Genomic DNA, 13,807 nt, shown 5'->3' with positions numbered 1-13,807 from the left:
GTGCCCCTGAGGCATCATTTCTCGGCCATTTTGACAGGTCGTACACAACAACGAGTGGGCGAGACTTATTGACAGATGCAATCAATGAACCTCCCTGTGGCGTGCTTCTGTCTGAACTGATTCCAGAGTCCAAAGAATAAATGACTCGGAAACATACGCTGACAAATGAGAAGTTTGTTTTTCTCCCTTCAAAATTTGGAGCTTGTCTTTTCCCCCCACAATCTTTTTCAAGCTTGGACAAAGATATTTAATTGAGGTGTCTACCACCTCCAAATCTCACACATCCTTGGCAAGAAACTGTTATACGAGTATTGACTTTTGAGGTGAAAATACTTCTTTGCAGTGCCTTCTTTTCTTAAAATCTTATAGGGTGGAAAATTTGTGGGTGCAACTCTTTCCACACCACACAGGTTTCTAATGTGTTTGTGAAGTCGTAACCAGTCATAGGTTTTTAGACCTAACGGCCACCATTGGCTCTTCTCCAAACGTGAGAGAGCTGGTGGTTCTGGAAATTTCTCAACCTTCCGTAGAATGTTATTTTCGCGGGCTGCCTTTTTACGGTCACTTCACCAAATTTCTCATTTGTTTTTCGTTATTTGATTCGGTTGATCTGGTCCAAGCTTTGTGAATTTAAGGGGGGGGGGAGGGTACATTTTTGAATTGTTGTTCTGATGATAAGGACCTCACTGAAGAACACACGAGGTCAAGTTATTAACCTTTTGGGATTTCCGTATTTGAACGAGTACTAAATATAGCGCAGATCAGTCAGGTTATTTGTTCGCGGGTACGTGATCTGACACGAGCAGTGACAAAAGCTCTTCAGTCGCTATCGCCCAAAGCAAGCAACAGAACTCTGCACTGCATTTCACGCAAGTGAAATAACTTCGATTTTTTTAGCAAGCTTACAACTTGTTGGAAAACCGTTAAGTGCGTCACAATGTTAACAACGGAATGCAATTGTCTTGACACGAAATCAACAACAGGTAGCCGCCGCTTGCCGACTTTGGACCGGGATTTGCGCGTCAGACGTTTCGAAAACGCGGATACGCACCGCATTCACAATTTATTCTTAGAAGAGACAAGATGTCTTTTGTGGCCTATGTTTGTGCAAACTGTTAGGAGTCCACCGGCCGTTCTTCTGCATTTGGTTTTCGTAGCGACCGGAGTTCTTCTCGTACGCTCCTGTTTCCTTGCCCTGTTTGGTATTGTCGTTGCCTTCTCTGGTATTTTCTTGTACATCTATAGATGGTTTTATAAATATCTGACGAGTTCACTGAAAGGGGATTTGGCAAACATTACACAAGTGAGTCAGCTCTAATCAGTGCATGCAGTATATACATTTATACATGAAAGCAAACATGTATTTCTCTGCTTCTTATGAGTACCGCGCCCATGCAAACCCAGGGAAAGCTAAGTGGTGCAGTTAAAGGTTGCCCACACGTGGAAAATAGTTGAATAAACAGGAAGAGCGTGCGCCTTGCGATAACAATCATTTTATTTCAAACAATTTAGAAAGAGAAAATTTCATTAAAAATGCTGAGAAAACATTCAGAAAGAAGGGAAAAAATAAAACTCCGTGAGATATAGAGGTACCAAAAACGAAGTGTTGCATATATTGGAATGGTAGTTTCCTCGAAATCACAGTAACTGCCATACCGGCAAAAAAACGAAAACTCTGCAAACCAACTCGGCTGATAATGTTGCTTATTGCATTCAAGTTGTGAAGCACTGAAGTGCGTTTTAGTTAAAGTAGAAGTCATTAATGAATGAAAACAAGTGGCAAAAAAAAAACCCAGAAATTTTTACAAAAATTTAATGGTACTTAGTATCTGACAAAAAAACTGTCGAATCTATGAAATGAGAAATGAACTTTTCATATCTTTACAAATGTATAAATGATTACTGTAAGGTGATTTTCATCTGTTTCTGTGAACATTGCTGTAGATTGTAATGAAAAAGCAGCGTTTCCTTGGCGGATATACTGAGGCGTTATTACCGCAGGAGATGCATTTCATTTCATTAGACAAAGCGGCATTCAAACGCCGGTTTTTTTTTTTTTTTCAAGAGGCACTCGTCTGGCGTTCAGGCTTATCATTACTTTTGGACTTCGTTTTCAAAACCGCAAAACGGTGTAAACAGAGAAAAAACACTTGCTTACTTATTTCAGTTTTTTGCCCGATATACACCCTTTTGAGTTTAATTTTTGAGAGGCAATCCTTTCATATCTCAAACCTTTGTGATCCTGTTCCAATCATATAAAAGAAAATTTCCCGTGGGGTGCGTTGTTTGCCATCAGATTTTGCAATGTCCTGTTTCGGAATTAGTACAAAGCACGAAATATTCGAAGTGTGAAGCGAACACTTGAATGATTTTGGTTCGACTTTTTCAGCATAAATATCCTGTTTTTTTCTCTGATTCGACCTTTAACTCAAGCTTATCGCTCACTCTGCGTTAGCACCATTGACAATGATATTTTGACTGTCTGGTAATTTGGAGGTTGAGAGAATCCGGATGTAACCAGTGATTTTCAAATGATTGTTCATTTTCGAAACAAGAGAGTTCGTAATTCTCGGTTAATTTACAATACAAGGTGAAAGTTCAAAAGGAATAGGCGCGAACCGTAACTATTACATAAGGGATGTCAGGTGGCAGGGAAAAATGTCATAATTCCCGAAAACCCCAGTAAAACACCTGGTAATTGATGCTAAAAAAAAACGAGAAGAAAAGAAAGCAAAACACAACACTGGAAAGAAAATTCGTGTGCTTAAATTCAGCAATCCAACCACTGCCAATGAAGACCAGCTTACATTCCTGAAATTATTGGTGTGCGTGCAGTGAAGATTCCAGACCTAATCATTGGTCTGGATAACTCTCATATCTTTATTTTCTACATGGAGTTGAACATTTTGAGGGTGCAAAAAAATTTTTCATAGACTTAAATGTATTGGCTTCATTTTTTTCCCTTTCCTGTTCATGCTATGGAAACTTGTAAGCACATGAGTACATTTCCTCTTCAGGAGTAGAAATGTTTTTTGAGGTAATCGTGACAGTCGTTAAGACCTATAACGACATCAAATATTAAACGCGTTAAGGCTAAAACCAGTCAATGGAAAATACCTGCCATGCCTTAGATCTCATCGTAAACTTTTAAGATGGACTCTACCCCGACATAAACACGCGAGCAAGACCGGCCACGTGAAAAATGAGGCCAAAACACGTGGTATTCAGGTATCAATTGCGAGATCTCCAGGATTACGACATGTATCAACAATCGGTTGTGACGTCAGCTTTTTTGTCTGTGGCGTAATTTAATACCGATACCGAAATCGATCCAGGTTGAGTTCGATACCATGTTATCAAGGCACAAGCTCCTGAAAGGGATCCAATGGAAAGGGGGCGGTCTTTTGTTTTGCAAAACAAAAGACCACTCACTTTCCACTGCCTCGTAAAAGAGTAAAGGTGAAGGAGACCAATAACGCAGGTGGCGCTGGTGGCCTCTATTTTGACTCGTTTTCTCTGTTTTCAATAATAGTGTATTTTCATTTTTGTCTAAATATTTAAGTGGCAGCTCTCTTTAGAAGAGTATCAACACCTGGATTCTCTCTGCTACACCCCCAAATCAAAAGATAGGTTGGAACATCAACCCAAAGGCAACACGAAACCATAACCCTCAGTTTTGCCGCCCAACACAACACAGTGCAACACGGTCAAAAGAAATTTTTTAGTCGTATATGAACCCATAGTTTTTGAGAGACGACACAGTTTCCATTGCGTAACCAGGCTCTCATCAAACTTCGCCGTGGACTTTGAACACTGTTAGCGCGTAGGGCATCGAATGATTGGGGGCTTCAGTTACCCTAATAACTTATCATGACCCCCCTTCTCTCAACGCCGGCCCGCCGCGCCAACAGGGATCAGGGAAGTCGTTGTGTTTATATCGGAAATCGGGTGTTTTCAGACTGTTTTGCGGTTTTGTTGTCACCATTTCGGCCTTTTTTAATTAACACATCTTAAAAACATTTTTTCTCATTTCTGATTTGATTTACAGCACTACCTCTCGAAGGAGAATTCCAACTTTTTAGTGGCGGAGTTCGACAGCTCAATAGTTGGCTTCATCGCTGTGGAAGAAAAATCTGAGAATATTGCAGCTGTGAGGCGAATTTCAGTGGAAACGTGTTTTCGAGGGAAAAGAAAAGATATCGCCAAGAGGCTTTTACAAGAAGCGTTGAAATTTTGCCAAGAATGCGATTACAAAGAGTTGGTGATGGAACTCCCTGGAAGTAATGAGACAAAGACTTATGGCATGAATTACAGCAAGATAAAGATCAAACACGACGTCTTTATTGCACGGCAAGGTTAACACGTGTTAACAAGGTCTGGATAAGGTCACATCACAGAAAGGAACAATCTGTGTGTCCATGTCGGACATGTCACGCCATTGTATGCAGATTGAGAAACTCTTCTAAGATCATAAGAATGCTCTCTCGGATTTAGCCGGTCATGTACCCTTGGTTACATGACGTGAACTTCGCTAACTCTAATGTCCGGAAGTTAAACTTTACCCACAGACAGTCGTGCGTTGTTTTTACTTACACACCACGAGGTCGATAGTTCAATTTTCCATTGACAGTTCATTATCATTTCTTGTAATGCAATGTAAATTAAAAAATTACCCTTGGGCCCTGTTTATATGGAGAAAAGTTGTCCCGGATAAGAGGGTCACCGTCCCAAAGGAGTCATCTTTAGCGAGCGTTTACGTGAGAAAAAAATTGACCCTTTTGCCCGAGTCAGGGGCCCGTTTGTCAAAAGTCTCGAAACTTTACGGGCCATTTTCGGGTGCCACAATTCCCTTTGTATCTCAAGAATGGAGAGGATTTGAGTCGTCAAACTTCACGTTTATTTTCCTTTTTGTTGCCTCGAAAACATATTAAAAGGATCGGCATTCTAAAACAAGCGGTTGGCAGTTTCAAAAATGGCTTTTCGAGCCCGAAAAGTTTTCGGGACTTTCAAGAAACGGGCCTCAGGAGCTTCCCGCCTCAGTTTTAATCATCAGGCCGCAGTTGTTCGAAGGGTGGGTGGATAGATAACTCAATTGGTTTTGCTAGTGTTAATCCGCTGGATAAAGATTTATCCGGTGGATAGCGTTATCCACCTTTTGAACAACAAGGGAATGAGAAGAGACCGCTCGCGCATGCTTTCATTAATTAGGGAGCTTAAGCAAGCGCGTTTTTAAGACGCGGACGGCAACCGGAAGTGAACATTTCGCGTGCCAGGACACTGGTATCTCCCAGATTTTTATACTAATCATTTCTGATGGAGAAAAGATACTTGGCAATGTAAATGTGGTTGTGTGGAAGACAAGTTAAAAAGGAAAACAGCTCACTTCCGGTTGCCGGTTGTGTCTCAAACACGCGGGTGCTTAAGCTCCCTAATATTATCTTGCCGTTACCGAGTTGACACGAGTAGACGAGCCAAAGTGTTTACATGGACAAAGGTTGGCCCGGCTAAGAGGGTGACCCTACCGTCGAAAAAGGGTGATCCGGCTAGGCGGGTCACCCTTCTAGCCGCGCCAACTTTTCAGCTCTCATGTAAACGGTTCGCCGTGTTTTATAAGGAAATGAAAGAAACGTTGGCTCGCCCAGAGTAGCTCGGGTTGGCGAGTTACCCTTCTACCCGGGACAACTCTTCTCCATATAAACGGGGCCTTGGACAAAAAGATTTGAGACTTTTCCCGTTTTTTTCACTTATTTACCATAACCTGAAAGAAGACCAAACCAAGGTCATTCCCCCACCCACCCACACATTGTTTTTCTGGTATGGGTACCATTTTTTCAAGATTCATTTCATGGAACAAAAGTTAATAAGATATGAAGATCTATATGGACAAGGAGTTTTAAAATGTCTGAACAATTTTGTCCGGGATTGTAACTTGATCTAATTTTTAATAGAAGTTTTTTGTTATCGCAAGGTGTATAAATCTTATTTGTTCTCATCCAGAGAAATTATTTTCTCAATAAATATGTCGGTTTTGAAAAACTTCCTCGTGACCCTCTCGCTCTCCTTAACTAATACTCTAACTTTTCTATCAGAGATCGTTAATTTCCAGAATTTCATTTGAAAGCCGAAGAAACAACCAAAGAGCGTTTTTATCATCATCATCATAAGAAATCCTCGAAAACCACATGTCCCTTTGCGTGTAATCACTCCAAAAAAACTCATTTTAAACTTAGAAGTGTAACTTTCAGTGAACTCAAGGAAAAGATTTCGAAGAGGCTGAGAGACGGAACCCAATATCCACCAAACCAGAAAGACAAGCCACTGAAAATTCCTAAGCTCTAAGGGTGCGTTCGATTGACCCTATTCCGGAATAACGTATCTGGCGTTTTGAAGCGGCAAGGGTAATAGGATATGTTTAAAATAGTATTTTAGCAGGTGTTTGACAATTTTAATGTGAATCTCCGTAAAAATGAACGATTTCAAACTTCTATTCCACGTATTCCTACTCCGGAATACGGTCAATCGAAAGAACCCTTAAGAGTATTGGAATAAAGTTATTCACAGTCCTCGAAAGGCTAACCCGTTTTGAAATTGTTGCTAACACCTAAATACTGCAGATCTACGGCATGCACCACTTTATCAATGGTAATTTTAACTTGTCCTCCAACCTTTCAGTTCTGTATCTACCCCGGATTTTTATTTCACTTTAGAAGTTCCAGCTAAGGGTTTTGAATATCGCATTGTGCAAAACGGCAGGATTCCAAGTATCAGCCATAGTGTGTGCGAATGATTAATTTAATTGGCCGCTTCGAACAACTGGGTCCACAGGTTCATTGGCTGTTGAAGCACTGACTTCTTTTGTTCAGGGGTTGGAAATTTTGGAAATAAAAAAAAATAGAGTGTTGTATGACGGATGTACAAAGACCCCATTATGTTGTGACGAGCTTTAATTTTGCGGCTGAAGATAACTTAGGTATGTCGAGGCACGTCTCGCTAGAACTTTTTTCAATAATTGTTGATCTGCTATTCTAGATAGTGTGATGGCACCTATCGACTGATCACGTGATGAGCTTTACAGATTGCCGTTAAGGTCTAGCCCCTACTGCAAAAAACTAATTAAACTAAAATTGCTCCCCTCCCTCAATTCCTACTGCGGCCGTGATTTGAGCTCGGACTGTTATCATCGAACTCTCGGGATCATCATCCCTCGTCTCTGCGTCACATCTTCATCGTTCACTCAGCCCAAACAAAAAAACAAAGGGATTGGTACTGAGGACCCAGCAGGCTTCGCGCGACGCCATATTACCCCCAGCAGCTCTAAATTATTTCTCTTCTTCCCTCGTGTTGAAAATGAAGGTCCGAGGGCAGGTAGTAAAAATATGATTTTCCCATTTTGTTAGTACGCGAAAGTCCGAAAATAAGACTGATTTCACCTCTAGTGATACCATGCTTAGCACACTGCGTAATAAATTGATAAATTTCGTTTACGTTCTAAAAACAATTTAGATGGTTAAAACATAGTTTTCGTACAACACCATCGTTGTACTTTTTTATGTTTATTAAACCAAATGAGCGGAGAGATTGTTTTGGAAAAAGAGGCTTAAAGTTTTCAATAATAGTTTAGATAAAAATGCAGTGATATCCCAAACCATCACACCGTCATCACACGTATTTGACCAGTTGTTGTGATCAAGGTAACTTCAATGTTTGAGGCTCCAGAAAGGGACTGGTGTTTTTACGTTGTTTCAGCTTACTTAACAGTGTAGTCGTTTTGTGCTGTTGTGTTATTTGCACGCAAGTTGTCAAGTTATTCCTGTGTTCAGAGTGGTTTTTGTTAAACTTGGTTCCCTTCCTTGGGTAAACCTCTAGTAAGACAATTTTGATTGTTAAAACTCTTTGGTTTTAAGGTTTTTTTCACCGTGCTACACGAATTACTTTAATTAGTGAAATCCGATTACTAAATTTTCTTCAATGATGACTTACCTTCATGTGATGAATAAAGAGGAGTATTCAAGAAACCACTCTCTTTTTGCCTTTCTCGAAGCAATTTTTTTTCATCAATTAATAGAAAGTTCATGCAAAGAACAGCTTTTAACAGAAATTTCAATCTTGAAATAGCTTTCTAACCTTGTGAAAGCCTTTTCAAAAGTGGCCAAAAATACACACATGCTGGCCACCATCTTGGATTATACTTAGCAACCTGGCAACCCTTTTGTGACGTTGTTGCGCTCAGCTGAGAACACTTCTCATGAAGCAAACAACTCGACTGAGCCATATCGCTTTGAACCAGAGTGCATTGATAAAGGAATTTTGTTTCCTTTGTCAAATAAACAGTCAGTGAAGTGGTCTGAACATGAAATATGTTTTCCTCCTTTACATGAACTTCTTGTCTTAGCCGTGGCTTTGCTTTTTCTCTTTACTGGGTTACAATTGAAAGAAATACCTCTTTTGCTGTCTCTTTCTGACCTATTTGAACAATTTACGTAGCTGAGTTAAAAGGCATAAGTAGAATACGAAGAGGAATCTTAATAGCTTTGGTGTTCAAGCTTGCGCTAAACTTTAGGTTGAGCTCAATGACATCATGAACATACCGCCAGGCTGCTAAGGTAATTTAGTGATCGTGCAGGATTTAACGCCACTTCAACTAAGGATTTAATAAGGTTAGAAAGCTTTGAAAGTTGAAACTTCAGGAACTACATTATCTTTACACTAACTTCGTACTCTGAGATGGGTAAAAAGTGCCATTTTGGAGTGAACTTCTCCTTTAACACTAAAATAGCCACAATCATGGACAAAAGTGTTGGGAAGGTAGCTTCATTTTACAGATAACCCTCTTTCTTGCCTGAAGAACTCCAGCATCGAATATGGGGGAGGGGGAGCCACAAGAGCATGGTATTTCGCAAATAGTTCAGCCAATAGTGAGAATAATCGAATTGGGTGTGAAGTGAACTGATGCCCGTAACATTCCCAACAACTTTTGACCACGATTGTATGTGAAAAAGGTAGCATTTGTGAGTTAAAAATTAAGTTGTCAGAGGAAGGGATCCTAAACCTGAGTTTCTTATATGGTTAAACTTATGCTATAAAGGATTTGAAGACCTAATATTGACATTGCCTTTTGCGCCTAGCCATGTAATGGAAACATTTCAGAATAGTAGAATTCAGGTTAATGTTAAAAGAAGATAACAGCTAAGAGAGAATCAGTTTTCTGTTGTCTTGTCCTTCGTTTCTGACTGTAAAGTTCGATGATGATTTTAATCCTCCCTCTTTTCTTCGAAGAAAAGAGTTCTTCAGCAAGTTCTGCATGTTATGATCCTTCTCCTAGTATGCTTTGTTTGCTTATGCTTCTTTACCTTCCTTTTTAATTTTTGTCATGCTTTAGCTTAAAGAATATGAAATCATTGGCAGAGCTGTACCAAGTGGGAATAACACCTCTCCACCTCTCTACAAAATGAGGATTTTTGCCCCAGATGACGTTGTGGCCAAATCGAAATACTGGTATTTTTGTTCAAGGTTAAAAAAGATCAAGAAGACTCGTGGAGAAATAGTTTCATGCAAGCGGGTATGTGCCACTGGTGTAATGCTTGCGGATTAGAATATAAAGTAATACACTGTACTTTGCTCTAACAACACTGTAACTACGTACAAGGATAGCAAATTTTTTGTTTCATTTTGTTGAAGATCACTGAGGCCCTATTTTTTATGCCAATGTGGTGTCAGATGAAATTTATTGTGAAAAACATTTGGAAAGGAAAACGTTCCACAACGTTTCAACAACCCCATGTCATCGTTGTCGAATGTGAAGAATGTAACATAAGTGACTAATATGACAGAAATGCATGTGTGTGAATTACAACGATCCAAATAAGTAAGCAATAACATGAGTGTTCACACAGTTTCATGCAAATAGAGTTACACTGTACTTTGAGTATCAGCTTTGGTCTTTTCCTGATAAAGAGCATTTAAAAAAAAATTCACACTCGAGCTTGGAAAGTGGGTAGACAGAAAGATACATTATTTGGCTAACGACTATTACAATCTCTGATGTTTTCCAATTTGCTGAAGAGATCAAACACCCTTTTTCCATTTATTCATGCTAGATAAGTGCCATATGGAATGTGGTTTTGAATTTTTTACTGCTTTTAGTCTGACAAGACAGTTTAACTTTTTCTCAAACTCAATTTGATGCCCAAGTAACAGTAAGAGGCATGCACAAATGTTCAAAAGGTGGATAATGCTACCCACCGGATAAATCACTACCCAGTGGGTAAAAACTAGCAAAACCACTTGAGACATATCCAGTGGATAGCGCTATCCACCCTTCAAACATCTGGGGCCTGATGGTTAATGTCATCTTTCTTGCTTGTTTTTAAAAAATGTTCTCAGATGAAAAAATGTCTCCACTTAAGCATCTCTTGTGGGCAATTTCCTTTTCCCTTTTTTTACTTATTTGCATTGCTACTTTCAAAGTAGCACAGTGCATTGATCATACAAAAATATTCCTAACAGATGATGGTGATGGAATTTAAATGGAGTTTTTTCCAAGCATTTTGTCATTGTCTGTTTACAGATCTATGAAATGAAGCCCCTGCAAATAAAGAACTTTGGTGTTTGGTTGCGTTATGATTCTCGCAGTGGAACCCATAACATGTACAGGGAGTACCGTGACTTGACTGTTGCTGGAGCTGTTACTTCTTGTTGTGAGTAGAAAGCATTAGACCCTTAGACTTTAAAAAATACCTACAAAACCCTTTTCCTCTTTAGAAAGTTCCCATTGACCAGTGAAATGGTCTGGGATTAGACTGAGTGAAATCTGTAAACGAAATCTATGTGCGTATTTGAAGTGCAGGCTATAGATGAAAGAGAGAAGTGATCCTTGTACTTACTGCGAAAACCACTGATCTGTGGAATGGATGGGAATTTACCCTGCCCTCTTTCACACTTAAGTAGCTCAAATTCTTAAGAGGAATTGGCAGAACTGAGCGCACATGGAAGGCTCTTTACTTTACTTTAATAATTTCACATAGCAAGATAAATACAAAAGAGCATTAAAACAAGCTATGAGGGAGAACCCGAAACAGGAATTACTTCCCTAACAAGCAGGTTTCCCAATAAGCAGAAATATAATAAACGATAATATATGTATACAATGAAAAATAAAATAATACATAATATATATATATATATATATAATAACAATCTAGTCAGTTTAAACAGTGTAAAATGATAACTGTTAATTATGTATCATGCGTAAATGCCATTAACGGCCAAAAAGCTCTAGCAGAAGACTTGAGAATGAAGATTATACAAGACATGGGAAAAGGGGGCCACTTCACCACAGGTTTCTTCATGGGAAGTTTTTCTGTGATTGCCAAAGAAAACAGAGATAAATTTTGAAAACATGTTTTTGCTTTGTTGCGGCCGTTATAGCTAGTATACCTTAAACCCTTGGGAAAGGAATTTCATCAAAAGTAACAGAAGTGGACAGTGACTTGGGAATTCAGGCACATTCCACAAATCATTGGTTTTCGTAGTACCTGGACAATTTAAGCAGTATTGTCTATTATAGACACCTAGAAAAATTAACTCAGTTGGTTCCAAGGGGATTCAAACCCATGGCTTATCCCATGCCAGTGCAATGTTCTACCAACTGAGCTATGAAGCCACACAGTTGCTTATTGTCCACGTAAGTAGGAGGATCATTTCTCTCCTTTGTAAAATCTATCAGTAGCTGTTTTAGGAGGGAAAGGGTTGGCATACTCACATTCCCTCAAGAACTTTTGGGTAGTGCTGGCAGTAACAAATGTAATGTATAATTAGTATAGGTAATCACATGATTTTGAGTGCAATTTGAAATAAATGAGCACAAGTAAATTTATTCAAAGACAACCAAAATTGGACGAGTGCAATTTGTTGTCTTTGAAAAAATTTAGAAGTGCTTATTTCTTCCAAATTGCACAGAGAAAAATCATGCGATTACTTATTAATAATGTACATTTCTGCTCTGTTAATGGAAAACTACATTTCTCTCAGCCAATCCGATTGCAGAAATCTTTTCATGTATATTATTAGTGGAATGTACAGTAATCATTCATTTGATTTTATGTTTACAGATCGTGATATGGCTGCTAGGCATCGTGCACGTGGATCTAGCATTCAGATCATTAAAGTGAATGCAATTCCTGCCAACAAATGCAGAAGGCCACATGTCAAACAGTTTCATGTGAGTTAATTAATTAACACTTTTAAGTACAGTACAAGACTATGTTTGTCACCCCTGGACTGCTCCCCACCCAGACAAGTACCGGTAAATCTGTTTGGAGCAAGACAGTAAAATCTATTAGTGTCACTTTTAGGAGAGCGTGGGTTAAGTTTGTCATCAACAAGCATATTTTTTTCTTGTCAGGCTCTTATTTTGCCATGTGTTGTACTACATGTATTAGTACCACTTGATAGAGGGAGATAAAGCTCTGTTGACATAATGAGCATTTTTACGTGACTATTAATCTTCCCTTTGTTTGTGCCAAACACCAATATTAGCTGTGAGGGTGTCAGAATGTTTTTTTTTTTTTTTGCTGTAAGAACTGTATTTGGACATGGTGTTTGTCACAGTCCATAGAATGGACCTTTTCGGCTTGTACATTTTGTTTTCCCAATACAGATCATGTGCCTGCATGCACTCTTCTTAATTAATGAACAAAACAAAGGACCAAGCCTCCTGAGTATTATCACATGATCTGTATTGGGAAAACAAAATGTACAAGCCAAAAAGGTCTATTGTGATCCTGTCAGGTCTCCCAATTATAGAGGGATTTTACGACCAAGCCCGGGTTGCTCAAAAGGAAGGGAAAGGAACTTCAAATATTTATTTTGAGTGTCTAGTGTTCTAGTGTTGGAGTACTAATTGGGGACACTGCAAACTGAAATCAGCAAATTAACGCTTTCATGGGTAGCATTATTCAGCGTTAAATACCATGGAAACCTATGGATTTTGGTAATTGTGAAGAAGAGCTCCCCAAAAATCCTGTCGGCCGACTGTCGGTCAACTGTCGGCCGACAGTTGACCGACAGCTTACCGACAGTCTACCGACAGCTAACCAACAGGTTACCAATCGGTTAAGAAAAAAGAAAAATTGTGGTAAAAACGAGCAGTTAACGTGACATTCCGTAATGGTGATGTATGACTCGACAGACTTCACCTACTTACCGATCAACTGTTATCGGTTGTTATCAGATGCGTATAGGATATATCACTTGCGTAATTTACAACACACCAGACAATCTAAGAATCGCATTGGAAGATAATTTAATCGAAAACTCTGCTAAAAACTCTGAAAACCATAAGCTACGTATCAATACATAGTTAGTAGAGGAGACAAACACTCTCCTTCAAATCGCCCTACAATGCAACGCGGCCTCTTATGGTATGTCATGTATGTATGAATGATGTTTACAATGTGGGCAAGTATCGCTAGCCAACGCTAAAACAGTGGACAAAAGCCATATTAGTAGTATAAGTGCTGCTCAAGGTATCGTTATGAACTGCCTTTAGCTCTTTTCGCGTAGTTTAGAAGCAATAGACAAGTAAATGCTTACGATTATTTTAGTTTGTCCCGCTGACAGGTTACCGACACGTTACCGACAGGTTGCCAACAGGTCACCGACTGTCGGCCGACTGTTGGCCGACAGTCGGCCAACACTTTGGCCTCAAACATAACACAAATTGTCGGCCGACTGTTGCCCAACTGTCGGCCGACTGTCAGCCGACAGTCGGCCGACTGTTGCCCAACTGTCGGCCAACAGTCGGCCA

General features: G+C 39.5%; 2 protein-coding genes across 2 annotated transcripts in view; both read left to right on the top strand.

Annotated features, from left to right (window-relative positions):
- The first annotated feature begins 770 nt into the window (after positions 1–770).
- LOC138011558 (N-acetylaspartate synthetase-like) lies at positions 771–5,718 on the top strand. The gene is made up of 2 exons (XM_068858624.1): positions 771–1,303; positions 4,049–5,718. Exons 1-2 carry the CDS (start codon positions 938–940, stop codon positions 4,358–4,360), a joined length of 678 nt encoding a protein of 225 aa, XP_068714725.1. The 5' UTR covers positions 771–937; the 3' UTR covers positions 4,361–5,718.
- A 1,532-nt stretch (positions 5,719–7,250) lies between these two features.
- The window catches only part of LOC138011559 (large ribosomal subunit protein eL20-like), a 7,086-nt gene continuing 529 nt past the window's right edge, over positions 7,251–13,807 (top strand). Inside the window, exons 1-4 of the mRNA XM_068858625.1 lie at positions 7,251–7,365; positions 9,380–9,559; positions 10,568–10,697; positions 12,111–12,220. Coding sequence (XP_068714726.1) covers positions 7,348–7,365; positions 9,380–9,559; positions 10,568–10,697; positions 12,111–12,220 — 438 coding nt within the window. The 5' untranslated portion in view covers positions 7,251–7,347. The remainder of the gene's footprint in view (positions 7,366–9,379; positions 9,560–10,567; positions 10,698–12,110; positions 12,221–13,807) is intronic.

This window comes from Montipora foliosa, chromosome 7 (genome assembly GCF_036669935.1).
Source record: "Montipora foliosa isolate CH-2021 chromosome 7, ASM3666993v2, whole genome shotgun sequence".
Taxonomy (NCBI): domain Eukaryota; kingdom Metazoa; phylum Cnidaria; class Anthozoa; order Scleractinia; family Acroporidae; genus Montipora; species Montipora foliosa.
The sequence above is the reverse complement of the archived record's forward strand: the minus strand, read 5'-3'. Positions and strand labels throughout refer to the sequence as shown.

Bases quoted from the DNA above. Each gene is read 5' to 3' on its own strand.
- LOC138011558 (XM_068858624.1), top strand. From the start codon at position 938: ATGTTAACAACGGAATGCAATTGTCTTGACACGAAATCAACAACAGGT. The intron at 1,304-4,048 runs GTGAGTCAGCTC...TTTGATTTACAG, and splicing joins ATTTGGCAAACATTACACAA to CACTACCTCTCGAAGGAGAA.